At 43.0% G+C, this 25,645-nt stretch overlaps 2 protein-coding genes across 2 annotated transcripts; one reads left to right on the forward strand and one right to left on the reverse strand.

Annotated features, from left to right (window-relative positions):
• Window position 1: 1 nt before the first annotated feature.
• On the reverse strand, window positions 2-5,355 carry pdzk1 (PDZ domain containing 1; the record flags this gene model as incomplete). Its single annotated transcript, XM_031577877.1, has 8 exons — window positions 5,253-5,355; window positions 3,464-3,684; window positions 2,774-2,987; window positions 2,393-2,529; window positions 2,002-2,197; window positions 1,437-1,633; window positions 844-1,119; window positions 2-388 (listed from the first exon to the last, which is right to left on the reverse strand). Coding segments are annotated over exons 2-8 (1,614 nt in total), but the record flags the coding sequence as incomplete, so codon positions are not given.
• Window positions 5,356-8,058: 2,703 nt separating this feature from the next.
• LOC105893018 (cholecystokinin receptor) lies at window positions 8,059-24,522 on the forward strand. Its single transcript, XM_012819359.2, has 5 exons — window positions 8,059-8,589; window positions 18,184-18,432; window positions 19,884-20,145; window positions 21,756-21,883; window positions 23,113-24,522. Exons 1-5 carry the CDS (start codon window positions 8,397-8,399, stop codon window positions 23,685-23,687), a joined length of 1,407 nt encoding a protein of 468 aa, XP_012674813.2. The 5' UTR covers window positions 8,059-8,396; the 3' UTR covers window positions 23,688-24,522.
• The last annotated feature ends 1,123 nt before the right edge of the window (window positions 24,523-25,645 follow it).

Consider the following 25,645-nt stretch of genomic DNA (forward strand, 5'->3'; position numbering starts at 1 on the left):
TCTTCTTCTCCTCCTTTTCTTCTGTCCTGACCTCTTCCGTCGTCTTCTTCTCCTCCTTTTCTTCTGTCCTGACCTCTTCCGTCTTCTTCTTCTCCTCCTTCTCCTCCTCCTTTCTCACCTCTGGGAGCTTTGGGCTGGGTGGGCTGGGTGGGCTGGGAGGCCTGGTCGCCTCCAGACCCAGCAGCGCGGGGGTGATGGCCACGCCCGTGGCTTTCAGGTGGTCGTAGGCCGTCCTCCCCGCCACCAGGAGGACCAGCGTGTCCCCCGTCTTGCGAATCATGTCCACCACCACCTCGTGGGTGCCGCTCTCCATGTTCACGCCGTTCACCTCCACCAAGACGTCATCTTCCTCCAGACCGGCCTTGTCTGCGGCACCACCCTTCACCACCTGTGGAGGGATGTAGGCTATGTTATCACACATGAACAGATGCACAGAGAAGGGCATCTGTGGAGAGTTGAGTGTGGTGAGTAATCTTCGACTGATGATTAGTGACAAGTTATTAAAAAGCCAAACATACTGCCATGAGAAACAAACTGATGAGCTGTTGCTTGATGAGCTGACTCTGAGCTGTAAATCTTTTGAAAACTCAGAATATGTTTTGCTTTAATGATCCATATGGTGGAAAATCACTCTTGGCAAACCAAAACCATTAACAAATGCGCTCAGAGTTGAACAAATGTTTTCTGAAATGACACACATTGGAGGAATGCACATAAAACTGGAGATGAAACAGATGAAACATTATGTCAGACTGTTCGGTGAGACAGGCCGTGTATTTTTATACGATTGGCATCAGCATGCAACTGTGTGTAAGAAAATACAACACATGCTTCTCTTTGCACCTCTTTGATGTACTGCCCGGGCACACCCTGGATGCCGTTGAGATGGAAGCCAAACCCTGAAGCAGTTTTCACCAGCCGGCATAGTTTAGGTTTATAGTCCTCTGTGGGCGCTGGTGCTGGCGCAGGTGCTGGTGCTGGTGTGGGTGCGGGTATGGGAGCGGGTATGGGAGTGGGTGGGGGCGTATCAGGTCGGGGCTCTGGCTTCTTGGCTGGCTCAGGCTGGCTGGCTGGGGATGCTCGAGTTTCCTCCCAGAAAAGGAGCGGGGAGGCCCTACCCTGCAGAGAGAGAGCAACACCATAAGAGGGATGATAGCCAGGGCATTGCATATGTTTTTTGCTCCCATACTGCAGTGCATGGAATGATGATGAAAAAGTTATTCAGTTTAGTGATTATGTTCAATACAGTGCTGTTTAATACTGTGCTTCATACACTTATGAAAGGTATTTACCCAATGGGATTGGTTGTATAAAAATTACATTTGTTTATCCGCCAAGGATTATTTGTTTTATCCCAGGACTATGCTGTATTATTCCCAGTTGATTATTTTGTGGTACAACCTGCAATCTTTCATCCTAAATCCCGATCTACTCACCAGTTTGTACATCTTGTCTGTCACGGCATCTACCACCAGGAGGCAGCATTTGTTTCCCGCCTGCCTGATCTTGTCCACCACCTGGTCGTGCGTGCACTGATCCACTTCCTCCCCAGCCACGGCCACCAGCCGGTCCATCTCTTTCAGGCCGGCTCTCTCCGCGGGGCTGCCGCGGTCTATGTCCTTTATGTAGTGACCTAAAAGGACAGAGAGAGTTGAACCCCGTGGCCCACAGCTCAATGGAAAAATAAAAAAAAATCTGCGATGTGATTAACCTCCATTGCAACCTTTGGTGTGCTGTGCCTCCAGGGATAAATAGAGTGTCAAGGCATCCATAAACACAGTTCAATGTGAACTGTTCACTTACATAAGAACATCTGGGTATAAACAACACCCAATGCAATGGAAATGTGAGGACCAATTAATCAAACTCTCGGTTGTTACTAAAGGGGGGTTATTGATAGATTACTGCCACCAAACTCAACCAGTTAAACTTCCTCGTTGTGTAATATTCATTTTCTCCCACCTCAGCGAAGGCTTTGACACAATCTGCAGTCAGGCTCACCTTCCATTTTAGGTTCTTTTCTGAGGAAGAAGCCATAGCCATCAGAGCCTTTGGCCAGCTCAACGACACGGGGCTCGTGCGGGAGATGCTTGACTGTGGCAAGGCTCGTTCCAAGGCGAATGTTTTTGTTTTTGTAGAATCTGTCCCCGTCTTCATCCACCAGCAGGAACATGACACTGCTGCCAGAGGCCTTCACCTGCCAACAACAAGCCAGCACTTGAGGACCTTTATCTTGCTATTGTTACCAACCTGAAAATGTGTTGGTCTTTCTGTTGAAACATGCTTGAACCGTCATGTTAACTATTATTTCTATGTTCTTCATGAAAATGGTCTCAATGTTATGGAGACCTTCAGGAATGACACACTGAAGTCCATGTTTGTTGTCATGTACCTTCTCTACGGCTTGCTCGTGGTTGGCTTCCTCCACATTCTCCCCATTGATCTCCACAAGGCGGTCATTCTCCTTGGCCCCTGCAGTATCGGCAGAGCCTCCAGAGGTCACGTCCATCATGAACACACCCTTCTCCCCTGCCAATCAAGAGGGACACTCGTTCATTTACGCTCAAAGCCCCACAAATATCTCAAAGGGCTTAATGAAATGAATTAAAGGGACAATGTAGTTGACACCAGTAAATTACCGTGTTTAAGATATTTTAATTTGACTTATTTAGTGAGTCACAAAGTATCAGCTGAGGTAATGGGGTTTGGCCCAAACCATTCTGAACTCCATAGAATCACAGTAAACCATCATCTAAGTCCATTTTTCACTTGCCTTTCACACTCCTAAGTGAGAAGCCATAGCCCGCAGTGGACTTGACAAGGTAGCAAAGTTTGGGCTTAGTGTTTGAGCCGGCGACCCCGTTCATGGCACTCTGGCGTGGAATCTCAGCCAGGTCCCACCCCTCCTCTTTGGCCTGTTTGTAAGAGGCCTCGCTGAGGACGTGGAACGTCACCGACATCCCACTCTTCCTAACCAGATCGGCTACCTTAAACAGAAAACACCAGCCAACCGCAATGAATGACTTCCATCTTCGCAGAGCACTTTGTAGACTTTGTATAATTCCATTGGTTGAACTTTTGTCCCCTAGAGAAACTCTCCTCAGAGAGAGACCAAGGAAGAAAAGGCAGCGGGTGTCTGAGGCTGATAAAACACAGAGCTTTATACAAACTCTGGACACACTGTTTAGGTCTGGCTTTATCTTTGACTTAAGACAAATCATTTGTGTTACTAGCAACAGTGCATGACATTACTTAGACTATCTAAGGTCTACCTACTCCTGTTAACAGAGGCTGGTACTTCAAGATTCAGACATTAAAATACACAGAGCCAGCCGAAATCATCATCTTTCAACACTATCTCTCTTTACCTCTAATGTTAAGAATTATCCTAAACATTGCAGATCTGTGATGACTCTCTTCTCTGTTAGCAGGGACTGTCCACCTCAGGAAGAGAGACGCCTACCTGAGCATGCTCCATGCTGTCGACGAACACGCCATTGACTCTGATGATGCGTTCTCCGTCCTTGAGTCCCGCCAGTTCGGCCGGCCCGCCCATGTCCAGGCTACGGATCAGGTGGCCCTCCTCATCTCGCTCCACGCGCAGGAAGAAGCCGAAGGTCTGGCCCTCGTGCTTGCTCAGGACAATCACCCGCGGTCTGATGCCAGCCATTTCTTCTAACCAGGCTGAAAATCACAGCACTTCGCTTTAATTCACTGTACACCTGTTTCTTCCAGTCAATTTATATTATATTATATTATATTACAATATTTCTTCTATTTGTCTCCCCATCTCTTCATCATATTTAAACTGTTGAATCGTACTTCTCGTTTTCTCTTTGTTGGAGTCTATTTCTCCTTATATTAGGTAAGGCACTCTTATCACATAAGCTCCTATCATATCATCGTCGTTAAATTATTTTACAGTACATGCTATCGACAAAGTTTCATTGGCCTACATGGGCAATATACTTCACGACTCAACAGGTCACATGAGGAACCAAATACATGAAATGCAAGAGACACAGTGCACTAAACTGATTCAAAATGGCTGGAATCATAATTCATTAGTCTTTCTATGTCAGAATAAACAGAATGGCATCAATTGCGACAGAGAGTAGTTAGCACGACTGGAATTTCTTGAAATACAACCTGTTAATATGTTCTTGAATGATATTAATCTAACCTTGCCTATTCTTGTCTTTATCTCAACCATAACAACAGAGACTGGGAAGGCAACACACAAGAACAATCCTGGGAGGGAACCCTCATTATGTGTCCTTTATGAGGCTGTGGCCTTGGAGCAGGCCTGTGCTTGGTGGATCCCTCAGATTGTTATCAGCCTCGCCACTATACACATTAGCAATGAGAGGCTGGATTTGCCATCTCCGGGCTAACAGGTTTAATTAGGGTGCAACCTGCTGACATTCGGAGAAAAGGCTTAACTCCCCACTCGTTAATTGTTAACAGTGCTGCTGCTGCTGCTGCTGCTGCGGCTGGCTCTCTCTGAGGTGCTATGCCAAAGTGCGACACAGGCTACAATAATGCACTTTGGCTCCACAATAAGGAATGCCAGCATTCTATCACATCACTGCCTGATAGGAGTTTTGTGTAATAGTGAATCATCGCCACTTTGCTGTCTCTTCTGTGACGGATAAAAGTCTGTCTTATCTATAACGTAGCTTATCTATAGAACCAGAACAACTTGGTTTATTATTTAGTATGTATTACATAGTATCTGTATTTATTAGTTTAATTTATAGTCCTAACATATGTTAGCCTGGTTTGTTACAACAGTCCACCACTCTACAGTATTTACTCTTTATACTCATTATACTCACATATAGCTCATTGCACTCAGAAAAATAAACTTAACCTATAGTCCAATCACCTATTAACTGATTAATTTCAGAGTGAAGTGGACAGATATATCTCTGCGGTCTATACATATAAAGCATTCACATGTTTATATTAAACTCAAATGAAATGGCAAAGCACTGGAAATACATAATGTTCCAATACATCGCTGTGCTACAAAATCCATTGGCACACGGATAACATTAACATGACATCAAATTCTCATTCTCGCAGTGCATCTATTTCCACGTCTCCCAGACTAAATATATCCCCCCCTATCAATGAGACTTCCTTGATACATCACAATGAAATTGATCACATCTGGCACACAATGGATAACATCATTCTCTCTCAACCATTATTTACAGTGCAGGCCATGTCCAAAGAAAAGCACTCACCAGCTCCTGCTCTGACTGTCTCCGGGACTGAAGGAGGTGCCTACCTGTCCCACCACAGGTGTTATCTGCATGTGTGAGACCGTACACGGGGGACTTTGACAGGCCAAAGGTGGAGTTAAAGGCTGAGTTATTCAACCGCATTTGTTCCTGCGGGCCACAGTGTGACTGTGTGGGCAGCGTCACTGGGCAGTCTGTGAGGACAGAATCATAAGCCCACACTGCTGCAGGTTTGGGGCAAAGGTGAGAGACTCAAGCGTCTCCGTCAGCTGGGACAGGTCATCACTGACATAAGGCACTCACCAGCCAGTCGCCACAAGCCGTGTGCTGTTATCCCATGCAAATGAAGTGCGTCAGCACCCCAGATAGAAGACCAACATAGTTTGCTAAATTGTGAAAAAGTTAATGTTTTGTTTAAAGTACCATTAAGTACCAATGTGCCATATACCATTATTTTCTTTGGGATTATTTACTATTTTTCAACAAAAACGTGTGCCTCTGTAAGAGCGGGGAACAGTGTGTTAATTAATTAACAATTAATCCTAAATACACTGTGTATTCCTAACAGTAAACGTAAGCCGTGTGAAAACAGTGACAACATTGTTGTCCCAAGAATGCAGTGAAGGCCTGTTAAAATAGTAGGGGGAGGGGAGTTACCTTTATTTGTAATCATTCTATCATCTTCCCTTGGCCAGAGCTGGCTAAAAGCTAGTCTTTGGTGGATCACACTTGTTCCCCCTGCTATCCTGTCCAATGCAGCTGAGGATGTGTCCTCTGACATGGACCAGTCATCAGGCAAACTTTAATAGCACATCATAGCACATCATAGCGCATTCCAACTATTTCTTCCTTCATGTATATTTAGAGATGTTATATTTGTAGCAAGATTTTTCTTGGGATTGTAGTGATAAACACTTGTTGTTGTTGGTTGTTTAGCTTATAATAGCCTAGCCTTCCCTTTTCTAAATCATAAATATTCTTCATTTTATATCAAGACCCAATACTATATCACGAGGCAAGGCAAAGCTGCTTCAACTGCTTTGTGGTACAAAAATGATCTTGATTAAAATATTCCATCCATTTTAGGTTTAAATGAAGGAGCTGAGTGTTAATTATTGTATTATGACTGTAAAGAAATAGTACCCCTTGATTCCATGTATTTCTCCATGTATTTAAGTTGATTTTGATGTGGCCTTTAAAGAGAGATGGCAAAAAACTAAATAAACGACTAATTGACAAACTCTGATGTGTGTGTGTGCGTATGTGGTGTGTGCGTGTGTGCGTGTGTGTGTGTGTGTTTACATTATGTGGTGTGTGCGTGTGTGTGTGTTTACATCCAGCTGTGAGACTGCAGGAGACTGTATGTCTGAGCTGAGCCATCATTTGGGCACTGAGGTGATGGGCACAGACAGGCAGTGCCAGCGAGCAGGAGCCTTATGGAGTCTGTGTTTATACAGTCACTTCTCAGTCCATTGCCAGTGGGGACCGCTACCTAACCAAACACTTTTAAAGGCACACTGACTCCTACTACATTCATCCATGTAGATAAACACACACACACACATACACAAATACAAACACAGAGGGATAAATACATAGAGATAGGGACAGCAAGGATATGTTTCTATGTGCAACACAGAGATAGAAAGCTAAAGAAAGAGAGAGAAACATAACAGGCAAACTCACATAGAGGCCTCTGCAAGAACTACACAGAAATATTTATTTTGTTATAAACGGGAAAATAAGTTAAATTCCTCGTGCTATTGGTTGGTGATTTCCCACAGCGGCCAAACCTCTCACTGTATCTCAGCCTATTATAGGCTTCACCCATCATACCATGTGGAAATGAAATGAAAGGGTGCATATGTCGTTTCATTTAAGCTGCATCGTTTGGCATGAAAGGTAAGATACAAATAAAGTGTATTATTATTATTATTATTATTATTATTATATGATCAAAATGGCATGTGAATAAAAGTTAATGGGAATGAGGAGTTGGGTAAAGTTAAAGGGAAAACAAATGTAGAGTCTGCATTGCAAGCCCTGTTTGTAATATGAATGAGGGTAGTTACTGTGACCCCCCCCCCCCTGTTTGTAATATGAATGAGGGAAGTCACTGTGTCTCCCCATCCTATTATATGAGGACCTGGGGTTGTATGAGTTGTTAAGACAACTGTTTGGTGTCACCACGTTCCCTTGATCTGACCAGCTAAAGCTAACAGTAAGATGCAGAATGAGGCAAGTAGGCAATTATTTGGTGAATCACTGCATAATTAAGCCATGCACCTGAATGGTTAGCTAACAGCTGTCCACATGAATCGGAAAACCATGCTCAAATGGAAACATCCCCCAACAAGTTACTAGCCCACAGATGAATTTGGAAGTAGAATTTGTTGTTTATGACCTGAACTCTCATTTGCTTTTCACACACACAGAAACACACACACTATCCACTTGTATTCATGTGCTTAACGTATTTTAGCAGACTAACTGTGTAATGCAATGAACTGCCAAATCTCACATTTTTCACTAATACCAAAGAGGACACGAGGCTTTTGCGGTGAACGTTTGTAATTTTCTGTAAGATTACATTTTTGTCCCTGTATGAGATGTCTAAGGAGCTGCATTATTTTGATGTTTCCATTTTCAACCACTAGAGGGCGATACTACGACGCGCCTCACACTTACCATTCATAACTTTTTCTTTTACTATGGGATATGGGTAGGGGTGTCCACCTGACTCATATTCCTCACTTGGAAAAGTCGTCCCTCCCTCTTCAGAGCATCTCAGCAGACCCTCCAATCCACACCCTCCTGCCTCTCAGTCCTCCCATATAGTAGGCTGTCTCCACCGTCCCCAGCTCCTCACTCTAGGCGCGTAAAAATTCTAGGTCTCTTGGCTTGAGTGGTAGGAACTGTCGGTCTTATTTTAGTGACATGTTTTAGTCTTTTAGCACTTGCAAACAATTCGTCTTGAATATTCATCCTGGTCTTTACAAGAACTAAATGTGTTTCTGCACTGGGGAATTTGATGGCGCAATTAAAATAGTGATGAACCAGCTGTGAAATTGAAGAGGAGAACCAAATGGGATGCGTTTATCCGGACCCGTTTCATTAATTGTTTAGGGGTATTATATTGTTCTATTAATGTTACAAACGATTCACGACGAAATGGACTCACCAAAACAAAACGAGACTTTGGCACTCTTTGGATGTTTGATGGAGCAAAACGACAAGTCTCTTAACTGGACCGCAAACGTCAGTCTGGATGTCAACAGCAATATAACCACCTGTGGGGACGCTTCCTTGGCTCCCAAAGCAGCACAGCCGCGTCAAAAAGGTATAATCACATATTTAGTGTAACATACCACAAGTATGCGTTACCTTAATTCATTTGACTTCATTCTTTACATACAATTTAGAAAAGTTGACATATTCGCGTTCTCCAGGAGTCCCACCGCGCGCGGTTAAGTGCGGCATTATCTTGTGTGGTTTGTTTATAAGTTCAATGTGAACGCCAGCTCTGCGGCTCTCATCTCTATTGCTGTATCGTTTCATTGAGGTCGATTTAACTCGAGTAATGTTGTAAGTAATGTTGACAAGGAACAACTGGATTTACATTTTATGATATTTAGGTGGGTCAATATCCATTGCCAGTCAGCCAGTATTAATAATGAGTGTCCCTATATTTATGTACGGCCCACCGTGAACAACGAACAGACACAACATGTACCTATAGAGGAATGGAGACCCTCTGCTGTTGGATGGGTCGGATGTGGATGGCTGAGCTTTGATAATTCTGTGTTAAATGTTGGCTTGTGTGTAGGAATACATCTAACTCATAACTGTTGAGGGTTATCAAACCTGGCTCCCCAGTTGCAGATTTTATCCTATGTTTTCATTCAGATTGCAAATGTATTGTTCAGCCTTAGTCTATCTCTTGTCTGTCTAGCCCTCTCTCTCTCTCTCTCTCTCTCTTACACACACACCGCTCACAATAAAGCAAGAAAAATCTTGTAAATGTGGGAAACTATAGCAATATTTCTGTGGTATAGACTTCTTTACTTGACAAAAAAAAATAAACGTTAATCTATTTCATCCATATAAAAACATCATTATCCATTCTCCGGTTGAGTTGAAAATAAACGAATCACTTAAAGCCTAAATTCAGTTTACTCAATTTGCTGTCAATTAGGAGAGCACAGATGGCAAGTTATTGTGCTATATGGTTCTATTACTGCACACCTCTGCCTTCCTAATACATATCAGTGACCCAGCACCATGCACTGCAGTGTTACAAAATGCTCCCTAATGATGGTGAGACTGAACATTTAGACCTATATTCTGAAAAAAAGCTCTGCTCTATGTTGTGAGATGGAGTGTGACCACCCAATTATTTTGACCCTCGCAAGAAATCTCGGATGCGTCTGTTCATTCTTTGGAAAGCCCATTAAATGTGACAGCGAGGATTCCCTCGAAGCTATCTGTGCCATGCACAAATTATTGAAAATGCCTCCAAATATTACTGGAAAGGCACAAATACTATTTAGGTGAGTCAACAAAAGAATGTTTACCTCACTGGTGGTATTCGAGGCCAAATGCATTAATGCATGGAGACTACATGGAACATCAGCTCTGAGCCATGCAGGCCATGGACCATGTTATTTTAAGTCATTATCCCCTGGCACTATCATTCATCGGAGTACAGTCACTGAACTGGACAAAGCACAAAGGTCCGGAAGGCCTAGTCTATATATAGTAACGAATATGTGAGATTGTGTGTGTGTGTGTGTGTGTGTGACTCTGAGTGCAAGAATTGTATTCTCTGTGTGCAAGTGTGTACATACGGTTAAGGTGTGTGTCAGCGCGTGTGGTGCATGCATATGTGTCAGTGCACACGCTACAGACAGTCTTATCAGATGGAAGAAAAACATCCTCCTTCTCTTCTACTCTCCTCCTCCTCCTCCTCCTCCTCCTTCTCTTCTACTCGTTGGTCATTGGGAATCAGTAGCTCTCCTTTCAGTATGACTGTTTGCTCTCTGAGGAAAAAAATGGGCATTATTCACTACTAATCACAATTATCACTATGTGTTGTTTCACACCATCACTTCACTTCTCCTCGTGACATCAGTTGTACTCCTCTGCCTCATTTCAAGCATGCAGCAGCATTTACTCTCTCTCTCTCTCTCTCTCCATTATCATACATCCTAGGCACTTTGTTTACTTAAGATCACTTAACATGGTTTGTATTGGTGCCTGTGATTATCCACTAATGTTGCGTGAGCCTTTAACGGACTGCAGCTTTCTTAGTGCAGCAGGTAGCGAGTCAATTTCGTTCTAAAAGCTAATAGTTCCATCCTCCCACAGAGCACTCTCTGTGTTCTCCCCCTGTCCGCCTAGTAGAGGAAAGTGTTAAGCAAGATCAAGGTCATGACATGGATCCCATGAATCATACATGTTGATAAAAGTGTATGTCTTCTCTGTAGTGTCAACGTAGATAAAGTGGTGAACCCCTTAGCCCTGTAGGGAATTACTAAAATATTCCAGTCGTAGTGTATTTGCATAAATGAAGCAGAACGTTGTTTTTTGACCTTGCACACCTATAGGCCTAGTCTAATTCCCTCGGGTCCGCCGTCGTCATCAAAACCCAATATCATCACAAGTCAGGCACTAGCCTTTCCTCAGGTTGTCAGATTAGCATTTAAGAGTAGACTTGTCCATCGATTTACCATTCACAGGCCATCTGCCTACCTCTGATGCCAGCGGGGGCTCCATCAAGCTCCATTAAGCAAAGACACTCAGGCCCTGACGGCCGTCGAGGAGCTGTCAGTCACTGGCCATCTCTGCTTCAGCCGCGGCCATCAGACCGGCGAGACCTTGGAGAGCCGAAGGGCTCTGAGTGAAATCACAGCACTGAGTGAGCACTGGCTGAAAATGTCTCAGACAAGAAACAGAAAAAAAAACTAAAAAACATTTAAATATGTAGGCATGTTTCCCATCCTCCAACCCAGACTTTCAACCTGAACATAAATATCAGTGAGCTGAAACCAGTTAATGATGGATTTAGTGGCTATCAGACTATAAATGTTCTCAAATCTTATCTGGTTTGCCAGATAGTGGCTTTTCAGTGATTAAGTCCCTCTTATTGTCGCTGTTGTTCAGCTTCTGCTGTTGTGGCAGTAGAGATCGCTTGCTGTTCTTCTTTTCTCTTTCTCTAGTCATGCATTGCTGCATGAGTGAACACAGAGTTTGCCCAGAACAGAACCGTAGAGCCAAGACTAACCTTAGCCCACTGGAACCAGATTGCCAACACATGGTTTTTTTTTCCGACAAAAGCGACAGCAACTGAACCAGAGAGTGATTTGGATGACCAGACATCAACCTTTCTCTCTCTCTCCCTCCCCTAGAAAAAAATGATAATATGCAGTATGCTTAATGCTGGAGGCATGGGAGCTGTTGCCCAAGTAGGCATCTGAAGCTGCCGGTACTCAGGGTTAAGTCCACTGAGGTTTATTAGTAGAATCATGTAGTTGTAATCCTATGTTTTATGTACAGTGTCTAACTCACAATACAATCAACGCACTTCACATCAAATCAAAGCAAATCTTAGAGATTATAAAACTATCCGTCCATCCTGAACCTTTTATTGTGAATGTCCTATACAGTCTTTAAGGGCATGTTTCATTTGTACTTTCACACACACTGTGTTGAGATAGTGTTAGGGTTGGGATCAGGGAATGTTAATGAGGCACTTTTGCCCCCTTTTCAGTCAGAAGATCAGCTTCACATAGGGATTTGTTGGACTTATGGTTACAGGGGATAATTTTAACATCCCATGATCCTTGTCCTCACTCTTCACAAGATTTCAGCCAAACTCACTACAGCTAGTGGTGCAATACTATAGTGAATCAACCACTCTTTATATAACGTTACTATGTACTTAAGTATAATGTAATCTTATATTACTACGTGCTAGTAACATGTACAAATAATGTGTTTTTAATTATGAGCTAAAAATGTATGATGTATGTTTACTTCACTAGACTAGACCAGGACTTCCAAGCAAACTGTATGGGCAACTGGCAACGAGCAAAGCAACGAGCACAGTTTATATTAACTTAATTAACAAAAGCTAATTTAATAACTTGGCAAAATCATTTTTTTATTCTAATATACTACCATGAGCAAGAGCTTAAGTGCAAACATGGGTGGGTCAGCACAATGCTCCCACATACCACACAACAGCTTTGGTTCATGTGTGACGGACATCGCTCGTTGCTCGCTGCTTTGCTGACTGTCCATTAAATTAGGGGCCCTATGTCACCCCTGACACACATACTCATTCACCTGACATATTCTCGGTGTAGCTGAACATATACGAGTACAAATATCCTCCGTCGTGATCGTCTAATAGTAGGAAGCCAATGAAATAAAACATTAATTGATTTTTCTCACCCCAAGTGTTATTTACTTATTAATGATTCACATTTAATGTATGCTGTCTGGAAAATCAATTGATTGATTGCACCTCCATCTCCTTAATTACACTATAATATGTTTACAAAGCAGCCACGCACTATTATTTATTTCATTGTCTCACATTTAATTGTTAGGTTATTTGTTTGATTATTTCTATGGCCTCTCTGCTCAGCTTAATAACTCCAGTTAGGAATCTTCGATTAGCAGTTAATTGAGAGAAGACATGTTTCAGTTTCCCTAACTTTTTCCCTAGCTGAATTTAATTGAATGTATTTTTTTAATTGATCTAAGCACACTGCATAGCCCATATCAACTATCAAGAAAGGGGATATAATATTAATGCACTACACATACACACCAATAATCATGAAGCCTGAGGATACTAGGAGCTGGCACTGACCTCCTGTTACTTGGATTCCAGGTCTTTTAAATAGAAACACATACATTCCTACAAACATCATTACACAAAGATCTGTGTATGCATTCTTTAAGGAAAACTTACAGATTCCTTGTTTAAAATCATAGTTGGTTACTATCACAGAATCTAAAGCCGCCATTAGCATATCCTTAAGTAGTAAACACAAGGAAACAACTGACATTTGAGTCCCAATTTGGTGTGTAGAGACAACAGGACTTGGGGTCCCAGTCTCTAATGTGTTTTAAGCAATGACTGTCTCACATCTTAGTATCAGCACTTAAGGAAATGCACATTTGCACATGCACACTTTCCCTTCATAGAGCTGATCTGGAAGTACATCACATTTATAACACTCTCTATGCCAAGACTTACACACTCTCCCTCTCTCAAGTACTGAAATAAAAGGTATATTGGTTAAACGCTGACTCTTAAAAGGAGACATCACACATGGCTACAGGTATGCTAAGCTCTCTCTAGTTTATGGCTTGAAAAGAAAAACAAACACAGAGCTAAATGTGAAACATAAACACTTCCCCTCGGAGCCTGATGCGAGCAGCTTGCGTCTCCGCTCATAAACACTCTGAGACGATCTGCGCGAGGGGAAAACACAGAGCGCCTCTCAACAAACATATTTTTTCTCCAATGCCGAGATAGGGCCACACGCATGTTTGGCACAGCTGATTAGGGATGACAGTGACTGTCGGGTGCAGGAGGACACACTGGCTCACCCACCCAAAAGCAAACAACCATTACAAATGCCAAGAGTGCAGCGCGAAATGTGGTCGGGGAGATTTGTGTCGAGTAGAGAAACTAATTGGCTTCGATCAGGCACTAGTCGCCCTGTAACATATTTCATTAAGCAAAATGAAACAGCGGGCTATCTTCTTCCTCTCTCTCCCTCCCTCCCCCTCTCTCTCTCTCTCTCTCTCTCTCTTACTATCTTGGTAATTGTTTTTGTCCTGTTGTGTTTTTATTGATGATGTAATTTGGCTCACCAGCCCATACAGGTAAAAGCTTTGATGAAACTTGAATTTGCTGGTATGTTAAAACACGTTTCATCAGTTAAATTTGATTGGTTTTCAGATACAGACACACCTAAGCTTGATGCTCTCTAGTGAACTTACTTGTATTTTCACTTTGTGGTCTACAATATTTCGTAATGACCAGTAAAAACAGAAGATGGGGTTTATGATAGGTCTTGCACTAAAATGCAGCCATTCAGTCAGTATTGATTCATTCAGTAGTCTAATTCACATGCAAGACTGATCTTGGTTCTGCATTCTATTGGAGGTTTGCAAAAAGTGTGCTGTTCTGAGTGAGTATGTGTCTGTTTTCCTCAAGGAAATCGACTGGAAGCCATATTCCATTTCTCTTCACTGCCAACATCCAGTTCAGCGGCTCTCTCTTGAAAGCCTCCGTGTGTCCTGTGGAGATGGCCAGAATGGCTGGTTGGCAATGGCATGTGCCTGTTTGGCACAGTCTACTGCATCCATAAACAGAGTGGTAGACTCAGGAGATCCTCCTTGGACCACTGGCTACCTTTGCCAAGATTCCCATTCCTTCCCTTCATGATATTGTTCCATTGATGTATATTGTGGGATTTGGCCATTACATGTCCACACAAAATCTGTTGAGTAATTTCAGTGAGACTTTAAAATATTAAATCAAGCATGCTTCCACAATGCAGGCTTGAACATTTTACACGGCTGAGAGCGATTAGTTCTAAGACATGCACTGATTTTTCTTTGCAGCCTTATGATATGATGGCTTCATGGGAATTATGAAGCTGTCGTCTAATAAGTCCTTCGTCAACGCCCCTGTCAACCAGAGGAAAGATCACTAAGCCAGGGTCCTCACCATGACTCTCACGGCTCAGAGACCCGTCACACTGTCTCACGCAGTGATGGGCGACAACCTTTTCCCTGATTGCTGCCTCGAAATGTCAGGTGCCCTAATTCTCGACTAGTAGGGTTCGATCACATGAGCGCAAATTAACGCTCTGTCTCTCTCTCTCTCGAGCAGATTGGTGAATGATGATGTTGGATGGCGGCCACTGATTGCAAGACAATCTGTCCAGATGATGAGGTGGGCCTTAAGGGATTTGGAAAGTTATGATGATATGCCGAGTTTTCCATCAGCATGCAGATGCTAGGCTGAGAGCGGATGATCCCTTGGGTACACTGTCCGGCTGACCGTGCTTATCGATTCGGTGTGAAGCGAGGGAGAGGATCGAGGTAGAGGTATTGACCTGTATGTAGAGCAGAGCTGACCGACACCACACCACACCGTGGCCTAATTGACTGATTTCCCTAAACAGCATCATCAGCAGTGTGAAACCTGATGAGCTCTCAGGTTGATCATAATTTAGGTGTATGTCAGGTGGATTGTGATTGGATAGTTCTGCGTAGACTTCCACCAGTTCTTCCATTCACAGATGTCTTTTATCTCTTTTATGTCTTTTATCTCTCTCACACTACATTTAATTTTTTTATTCTTGTGTTTAGCGGGTGATATGGACTGATATGTCTAGCATTGACCTTTAATATTGTGTTCTGGTCAAAAATGACCACTTTGAAACTTTGAAATAAAAAATCTTTTTTTTCATGTTAAACTCATGACAATTTATGACATTCACTTCACTCTACCTTCTTCAGTGGATACAAATAAATTATCACCCCCCCCCAATAATTTAATTATTTAACATTTGTTTTGTCTTCAGTCAAAAACGATCGGGCCTTTAAAACGAATGTCCAACAGTAACAATGGGCCTCATTCTCGAACATTTTCTGAAGTTTCTTCTGAAATGTTTCTTACGGGCTTTGGAAAAACAACGTAAGAAAAAGACATCCGACAAATTCATGAAGGCTTGAAAATGTGTTCCTACGCAGCAGAAGTGTTCTGAGCTGTGCTCCACCGGAAGAGTTTTCTTTAATTGAAAGCGCGTTCTCGTGCTCCTGAATTTGCATACATACACGCCCGCCAGTGTGCAGTCGGAATCGACCGAATCTACAAGAAAGCAACTCGTAAATGAGTCATGTCAAAGCGGAAAGCGAGCACCGTCGAGTAAACGCAGATCTAACTTCAACGGTGCAGAGGTGGACCATTGCAGGATGTAGATGTGTCCATTCTATTCCACTATAGCTATATCAACGTGATTGAGTTTAGTGCTTATTTATTTATTCACTTACATTTGCAGTGTTCGTGTACATTCACATTTACATTTAGTCATTTAGCAGATGCTTTTGTCCAAAGCGACGTACAAGGGAGAGAACAGTCAAGCTACGAGCAATAGAGACCTAGGGTAACAATAAATACTACTTTACATAAGAAATAGAAAAACGAAATAGAAAATAAAAACGAAGTGCAGGAATGTAACTGCTGTAAGTGCAAGTTAAGCACTAGCCGAAGTGCCAGTTAGGAAGGGAGGTGCTCTCTGAAGAGTTGGGTCTTCAAACGCTTCTTAAAGGTAGAGAGGGACGCCCCTGCTCTGGTAGTGCTAGGCAGTTCGTTCCACCAACGTGGAACTACAAATGAAAATTCTGGATTGCCGTACTTGCACAGACGGCAGTGCCAAACGACGCTCACTAGATGAGCGCAGCATTCTGGTGTAGTCCTTTTATTTATTTTATGACATCACGGTGCCTTGTAGAATCATGACTATACATGTGAAACGTAATTGTTAATGATACAAATATTCTCGTAATTATTATTATTATAATTACTTTAATCCGAGGATCTGTAGAGTTGATGTGAACGCAATCACCAATGATTTCTCACAAATTCATTAACACTTCTAACACGGAGAGTTTGCGATTCCTCAAAAAACCACAAGATGGCCCACGGGTTTTTTTAAGGAATCACAATTGAGAAAACTCTGGCCGAGTTACGACTGCTATTTCGAGTTCGGAAAGTCTTCTGAAGTTCAGAACAAATCCCAGATGAGAAAACTTTTATGAATGCCAAATGTTTTCCTAAATCCATTTCAGAAGAAATTCCTTCTTAAATTCTTCTTAACTGCGTTCGAGAATGAGGCCCAATGAGTATACAGAGTTTATGAGTCAAAATGAATGGTAAAGTTTTTTTTTGACAAAATGTTTTGACTGTTGTAAAATTAAAGACTTTATGATGTATATTTTGTGCAATACTAATTATCCTGAGATTTAGATTTGCACTAATTGAATATATGTGAAAATATTTTGTGAATTTCCTTTATTCTCTCCCATTAAAAGGAGGCTTAAAAAAAAACAAAATTATATATAATTGTTTAAAATACTGTTATGAAGAGATTTACTCTTGCGTGTTGTTTTGGAGAGGAACCACCATAAGAAGCAATTTGTTGTAACAAGATAAGTTTTACTGGTAGATACTGACACAATACAACTCGCTCTACAGACAATCAAGTACAGTCAAGCAAGCTGGAGAATGCATTCTGATCTGATACAGAGGATGCTCAAACTTTTAAGGCCTAATCCTGTGATGTCACTCTGGCCCCCTGCGCTGCCCATCTACACTGTCTCGTCCACTCTGCACATAGTAAATAACACATGATTCTTGTGCTATTCTCCACTTACAGAACTTCTGTTTTTAATCTGCTGACACATCTATCGTCTGGAAGCTTTCCCTTATCTGCGCCACGGCCTTGACCATTTATGATTTCTCTTTTCGCTGCCCTCTCTCATAGCCCTCTGTCCCAGTTTTAACTTGCTCTCTCGTCTGGCTTTACATTTCCCACGTGAATGTTACTAGCTATTTTCTGACTGACTTTTTTATTTGATTATACTTCATTTGATACATTTGATTTGATACATTTGATTTGATATGATTTAAATCAAAACAGATCAAAATCAAATGTTAACTAAAAGCATTTATTTCAGGCTGGTTAATTCTGCCCAGAACTGTAACCATGTAGGCATGAGGGTTAAAAGGTTTTTGAAAGTCAGTCTTTCTTTCTTCTCTCTCTCTCTACCTGTCTGTCTTTCCTGCTTTCTCTCTCCCCATCAACCTCTCTGACTGTCTCTCTCTCTTCCTCTCCCTTAGAGATGGAGTCCGTGCGAATCCTGCTCTACAGCCTCATCTTCCTGGTCAGCGTGTTTGGCAACCTGCTCATCATCGTGGTGCTGATGGTGAACAAGCGCATGCGTACCGTCACCAACTCCTTCCTGCTCTCCCTGGCTGTCAGCGACCTCATGATGGCCATTTTCTGCATGCCCTTCACCCTCATCCCCACCCTGCTCAAGGACTTCATCTTCGGGGCGGCCATGTGCAAAATCGTCAGCTACCTCATGGGTAAGACCATTGCTTTTCAGCCCTGGCAGGCCCTCTTCTGTAATCACACACACACGTCTCAGCGAATCTCATTTTGGATGTCTCTAATTAGTGTTCCGTGGTGGTCTCTCGGTAAAGTAAGTTAAGTTGTGTTTGGAGTGGCCTCGTGCCTACGGCTGAAACACATCCTCTACTAACCTCCCTCTCAGTCGTGTCGTGTGATAGTGCTTCAGTATAAAAATCCTCTTCACTGTGATTTGAATGTCTTCATCCATTGACTGAGTGTATAAAATCACTGGACGCCATGGGGACAGTGAGGAAGGGAGGAGGAAGAGAAAGGGAAGATTGGTCAAAGCACAAATGTTTTACTACCTGCGGTTTTATTTATCTGAGACGCGCCTCCAAGACATGATATCCTGTTTGCATCTTGTCATGAAAATCGGATAATCTGGTTATGGCGCAATGTTTGTTCATTTTCCCTTTTCTGTAGACATTTCCTGAGAAAGGACTGTAAACAGAGACTAAATCCTTCAGCCTTATCTTACAGTGATCACATTATCGAAGAATAACACAAGCAAGCATATTTTGCACGCTGCTGTTCACATTACACAGTTTTGTCCAAACATTTTCCCCCAAAAGAGAAAGGAACCAATCCATTGCTAAACTGCTCACAGCTATGCTTCAAACAGACATTTTGTGGTTAATGATTGCAGTCCTGTTTAGATGAAACACAAAGATAATCCCAACAGTCTAATTATGCTAGTATAAAGAATGTGTGGAACCAGGCGCATAATGGAAGATGAGAGAGAGAATCAATGGATTTATTCATGAAGAAAGCAACGGCAAAGCTGAATCAATAGCTCAAGGTGTCTCTCTTGGGTGAGGTGAGATAAAGAATGTGGTGCGGGAGGCACTAGGACCCACAGGCAAGGAGAGAAACAGCATATGATGGTGTTCCTTCAGGTGACAGGGATTAAAGCCTGCGGATTTCGTTGTTTGCTTGTGCCAGTTATTGGCCCCTGTGTCATTCCTCCGGTGAAACATCTCATTTTGACACAACACTGAGAACATGGGCTGTGTGTCTGCACTGCTTGCCTACCACGGGAAGGAAAGGGGAATGAAGACAAGAGATGTGTTTTAAAACGCGCATCTACGCATTGTCGTTTCGATTTTTTTGTGCGTGTACCTGTATACACATTTACACCAACCATTCCTGAAATCATAAGTTCAGTGTTGTGTCGTGCCCCGTTCTGCCCCGTGAAACCCACAATCAATTAGCCAGGATTCATTCAGATACGAGCTCTCGAAAGAATTGGCTTGAATTATGCTGACATAATTTTGTCATTTCCTAAAAGGTCCCCCCTATTTGCGCACTCTTTCTGTACACACAGCACTTAACTAAAATGTCAAAAGAAAGAACATAACCCCAACTCGACGGCGCTCCTCTGACATTTGTTTTAATCGCTCCACAGGCGTCTCCGTCAGCATCTCCACCTTCAGCCTGGTCGCCATAGCGATCGAGAGGTACAACGCCATCTGCAACCCGCTCAAGTCGCGGGCATGGCAGACGCGATCGCACGCCTACAAGGTGATCGCCGCCACCTGGGTCGTGTCCTTCATCATCATGACCCCGTACCCGATCTTCACCACCCTGCTGGAGATCACCAAGCCGGACAACAGCACCGTGCGCATGTGCCGCCACGAGTGGCCCAAGAGCGGGGGGGAGCAGACCTGGTGAGGACCACGCCACCGATGCCTCACGCACCGAACCTTCACCGCCGCTTTACCCTGCCTCGTTTACTTTCACATTAATAATGTATTTTCACATCAGAAATCCCATGAGCCTCTGCTTCACATTGTGTGTGTGTGTGTGTGTGTGTGTGTGTGTGTGTGTGTGTGTGTGTGTGTGTGTGTGTGTGTGTGTGTGTGTGTGTGTGTGTAACAATGTGATATTTGGCACTATTTACACATGTCCCTGTTGGGTGTGGAAGTTTTTTTTGTCAGTTTCATCTGTATTGTTCTCATAAGCATGAGGCAAAGCAAAGTTTTTTTTTGTGTTTTGTTTGTTTTGTTCTGCCTCCGAGCATCTGCCAGATCTCTCAGCCACAAGCTGAGCAGCACGTGCTGAGTGTAGATGAGCTCACACACTCATGGCAGAAAAGATTCCCCAGAAACATCAGGAGGATCTGAGTGTGAAGCCACATGTGGCTTTGTGTGTGTGTGTGTATGAATGAGTGAGAGAGCAAGAGAAAGAGAGCGAGAAAGACAAAGAAAAAAAGGGAGAAAATGTTTCTGTTTTATTCTCCCTGCCTAATGAAACCCAGGTGTCCTCACTCAATGACAGTGGTTGAGATTTCCCCTTGTGTTCTCCCAATGCATTCCGCATCTGTGTCTTTGGAGTCTAAAGGACTTGTTCTCTAGTGGCACAGTGATGCACTGCACAAGTCTTTTCAGCTGTATCGCCAGCAGATCCTGGAACATTCCGTGCATCCTCCCGATGACAAGAGGAGGGAGACAGTAAAGCAATATAACTGTTAAGAGGTCAGCAGTATTACTACTAGTTAGGATATTATTTTTTAAATTATTTTATATCCAGGGTAGGTTTACTGAGCAGTCTGTGCTCTCTCCTGCCCTGCACACTGACACACACGAACACACACACACACACACACACACACACACACACACACACACACACACACAGAAAAAAACAACTACCCATTACAACCACAACCTTCCTCTGAAGGTCACCAGGAAGAGGCACTGGAGACTGGAGTAATGAAAGGTTAAATGTATTGCTCATTGGATGTCCACAACGGAGGATATAAAAGAAGATGGTTTTCTATAGACCTAGGGATTAGAAACCCAACCACCTTTCAATCCTTAACTCGCTACTACTCTTAGGTGTCTAGCCACCACTCTCCCTGTAGTGAGATAAAGCTAAATCTAGTTTATTTGCAACTTCATTCCCTACAGTATAAACCACTCAGAATATGCGCAAGTCCCTGATTGTCTTTGGGCCTTTTTACAGATACCCCATTCTTCTGCTATTGTCGTGAAGGGAGAATGCAGTCACCCCACCCAGCCTTGAACCCAGGTCTCTGGGGTATTAAGCATGCACTCTGACCCCATCACCAAAGAGCTCGGCTCATTGGTATGGCAGACTGAGCACATCACTAAAGCACAGCGTTGGTCTTTGTCACAGATCCTCTGAGATATCTGAGTGCTGCTCTTGCAGAGATCCGCTTGAGTTTATATTCCATAGTATGCATAGATGTCCGTGTCCTCCCCACTCTAACTCACTGTCATCCCTAATTGATCCTGTACTCTGTTCTGTGTATTAGGTCCATCCTCCTGCTCTTCGTCCTGTTCTTCATCCCAGGAGTGGTCATGAGCGTCGCGTACGGCTTAATTTCCCGAGAGCTCTACCGCGGCATGCAGTTCGAGCTGGAACAGAAGACGGGCCAGTGTGGTAAGCTCAATCTCTCTCTCTCTCTCTCTTTGTGGCTGTGCCATTTAGCGCAGACTGCGGCATCCACTCCGTTTTTTTAATGACACAAGGTCAAAGCGATCTAACCCCCTTTGGCTAGCTTTAAGGCTGCAATGAGCTAATCCTCCGCCACAGCATTTCCTGATGTTCAAGTTAACGACAGAATTAGAGCATATTTGTATTTATAGACAGATGGGCCATCTGTTATAAAATATCTGAAATTGAGAGAGAGAGGAGGAGTGAGTGAGAGAGAGAGTGGGACCAGACATCATACAACTGTTGCTGTATTTTTTTTCTGCTTGAGTATCCTCCTGAGTCTTCTTCCAGGAAAAATAAAATAGTCATTTTAATCACTAATGGTTTACTATTGTTGGTAGGTCCAAATTCCATTCCTGCCGTCAGGGCCATCATGAGAGTATTTAATATCCGCTCATCTGTAAGAACTACTTCCACGTTGAAATTGCCTGATATCTTGGAGCAGCCAGGGACGGTAACTGTATTTTAAAATGATCTAGGCATTAGCTGTCACACAGTGACCATTAAGCCTCATTTGCCTCTTCATTATTGGGGACATTTTGAGAAAAACAATTTCCGTTGATGTGTTTATGGAAACATATTTAAAAGGTAGGCAGGAGTTGAATCTATGTACACAGACATCTACATCCAGATGAGACTCCGGTAAGATGGAAAAAGACACATGCACATTTCCTGGCATATGCTTTGGTTTATTATTATTCAATCTTAACTAACACCCCCTTTTTTTCTATTTTATTTTATTTATTTATTTAAATTGTGTATTCTTTTTTCTGTCTTTATTGCCCTGATTGTTGTGTAGTGTGTGTATAGTGTAGAATGTGAATGTGATGTAAAATGTGAGGTGTATGTTGTGTGTTTCTCACATGAAAAATCAATAAAAGGTTTAACCTGCTCAACATTTGAGCTAATAGAAACGTAGCTCAAATATAACTCATCTATAATGCTCTCATCTATGAGGGTGGCAACAAAAGACACTCAAGTAGCAGAGATAAAAAGAGATATGTTCACAGCTTCATTGAGGCTAAGCTGTAGTTCAACAGACAATCCTCTTGAGAAGTTTAGTAATCAATAAGCGTTCATTTGTTACTGACCTTTGAGTTCATTACTCAGCTCAATCAAATTGAAATATCACACAATTCCCAAAACACATGTATTTGTTCTTTTGCTGTTTATAGGCATTAAAAATGGCGTAAGTACCACTGCCACCACCACCAGCACCACCACCACCCCCACTGGCAATGATGACGGTGATGGCTGCTACATCCAGGTGTCCAAGCGGCCCAACACCATGGAGATGTCTGCCCTGACCCCGGCCTCAGGCTTGGCCAAGGTGGAGCGCCCGCGCAGCAACACGTCAGAGGCCAACCTGCTGGCCAAGAAGCGCGTCATCCGCATGCTCATCGTCATCGTGGCCATGTTCTTCGTCTGCTGGATGCCCCTGTACACCGTCAACACGTGGAAGGCCTTCGACCAGCCCTCGGCGCGCAACGCCCTCTCCGGCGCGCCCATCTCCTACATCCACCTGCTCTCCTACACCTCGGCCTGCGTCAACCCCGTCATCTACTGCTTCATGAACAAGCGCTTCCGCAAGGCGCTGCTGGCCACCTTCTCCTGCTGCTGCCGGCCCTGCCGCCGACACAGGGCCCGGAGGGCGGGCGCCGGGGGCCTCGGGGAGGAGGACGGCACTGCCACAGGGGTGTCCATGTCCAAGTTCACCTACTCCACCGTCAGCAGCATGGGGCCATGCTGAATGGCAACTTTACAGCCTCTTACCCCCCCCCCCCACATATATACACACAGAGCTGCAACATCAGGCTATAAATCAGGGGTGGGCTGGATCAGTTGGATGTGGTATATGGTGAGCGGTGAATGGTAGACTGAGCTTATAGGGACTAGACTGGGGGATGACATCTGGGGTTTGATTTAGTTATCATAAGGCCGGTTGAGTTAGGAATACAAATGTCTGTGGTGTAAATTACCCTTATTCCCAGTCCTCTTTTCTTTTTTTTTTTTTTTGCATTTTACAGGTACAGGTATCATCGCAACCATGGGGAATGGAACTTCATCGGCAAATTGTGATGGGTAACTGTGTCTTTGAAAACTAACAAAAGAGGAGGACTGGTAAAAGGGTACAGTACAAGCATCTGTCCTATTTTGTACAGTGTGATACTTATATGTCTTCAAATAGACCTACTGGTGAATCATTTTGCTCGTTTGGTGAATAATGTCGCAGCAGCGTTTGAAAAAGCTATGGCTACCCGTACCGTATGTTTTGATTGTTACCTGTTACTTGTGGCGATGTACTATAGCATATACTTTTTAAGTGCTGAAAGCATTTCTGTGACGTGGCCTCCAAGTGCTTGCTATGAACTCTTCTTTTGTCACTGATCTGTGGCATTAGACTCTTTGAGCAGGTGGAATGTACTGCCTGTCTGTGTCGGTGTCAATAAGAATCATATGGATATACCTTCACTCATGACTCAGCAGTTCTTGAGGGGTCCATACTCTGAGAGGCAAAGCACCATTGTTTTTCTCAGTATGTCTTTCTCAGCCAAAATGAAGTTCCATGAATTTTAATAAGTGCTGTCAAACGATTAAAATATTTAATCGCGATTAATCGCATTTATGTCATAGTTAACTCAAAATTAATCGCGATTAATCGCACATTTTTATCTATTCTAAATGTCCCTTCGTTTATTTATTTTTTCCATCATTTTATTTTTATTTTAATGCCCTTATCAACATGGAAAGTGGATTGGCTTGCTTTATGCAAATGTTTTATTTTATTGAAAACCAACATTGCCAAACAGGGCGGTACAAAATAAAATTATTAAGTGCACATTTCAGGTAAACAAGGACTAAGCCTATAGTGCAGTTAAACCATGGCTTAATATTTTCTTTTTTCCAAGTTTGCTGGGAACATAGCAGTCAGGCCTCTTATTTCAGAAACAATGAACTGTAACAGTTAGGTTACCAATAAAAGGTAAGCCTACTACCTCTCTGCTTTCAGCCAGCTGCCTGTTGACATTTTCAGACAACAGTGAAACTCGCTTCTTTTGCACAACACAACTTTTAAAAGTAAACTTTCCATTCAGAAGCTTTTTATCATCCATTTCGCCGTATCGCGCTCACCATTCACTCAAACCGTAACGTTAGCCTACTACACAGTTTGCGAGGCCAAAAAGAATGTAAATATAAAAAAAAAATTTAAAAAAATTAACGGCGTTAAAATGGGTTTGCGTTAACGCCGTTAATAACGCGTTAAACTGACAGCACTAATTTTAATATTTGATTTGTGCAGAGGCATCAAATGTAATACAAATGTCTTTTGTTACCAAGTAATACTGGTTTGATATGGCTGCTATCTCACGCTATTAATGAGAAACGAAGGGATGGACCAGAGACTGTCTCACCCAGCTCTCCCTTCTCTCTTTCACTCTAATTCAGACGAATCACAGAATCCAGGCACTGTCTCATTTTTTTTTGTCTGCATCTGAAAACGTTATTGTAGTCGTCCTTCATGCCCGTTTCCTTTGGTTCATTCGCCTCTCTGGGCCGTGATTGCACGTGACCCCATGCGCCAGACAGGCCAATGAGGAGGCAGATAGTGGAGGCTGTGCCGTCAGTCCTGCGTGAGGTTCGCACTCTCTCTGGAGAGCTGTCATATACTCCAGGGGCTGATTTATGTCTGCTATTGTGCCGCAGCTC

Source organism: Clupea harengus, chromosome 2 (genome assembly GCF_900700415.2).
Source record: "Clupea harengus chromosome 2, Ch_v2.0.2, whole genome shotgun sequence".
NCBI classification, from domain to species: domain Eukaryota; kingdom Metazoa; phylum Chordata; class Actinopteri; order Clupeiformes; family Clupeidae; genus Clupea; species Clupea harengus.

What these genes read in the sequence shown, in the direction of transcription:
- LOC105893018 (XM_012819359.2), top strand. Translation starts at nt 8,397, where the DNA reads ATGTTACAAACGATTCACGACGAAATGGACTCACCAAAACAAAACGAG. An exon ending in AGCACAGCCGCGTCAAAAAG is followed by an intron (nt 8,590 to 18,183) that starts GTATAATCACAT and finishes CCTCTCCCTTAG; the next exon opens with AGATGGAGTCCGTGCGAATC. An exon ending in AGCGGGGGGGAGCAGACCTG is followed by an intron (nt 20,146 to 21,755) that starts GTGAGGACCACG and finishes TCTGTGTATTAG; the next exon opens with GTCCATCCTCCTGCTCTTCG.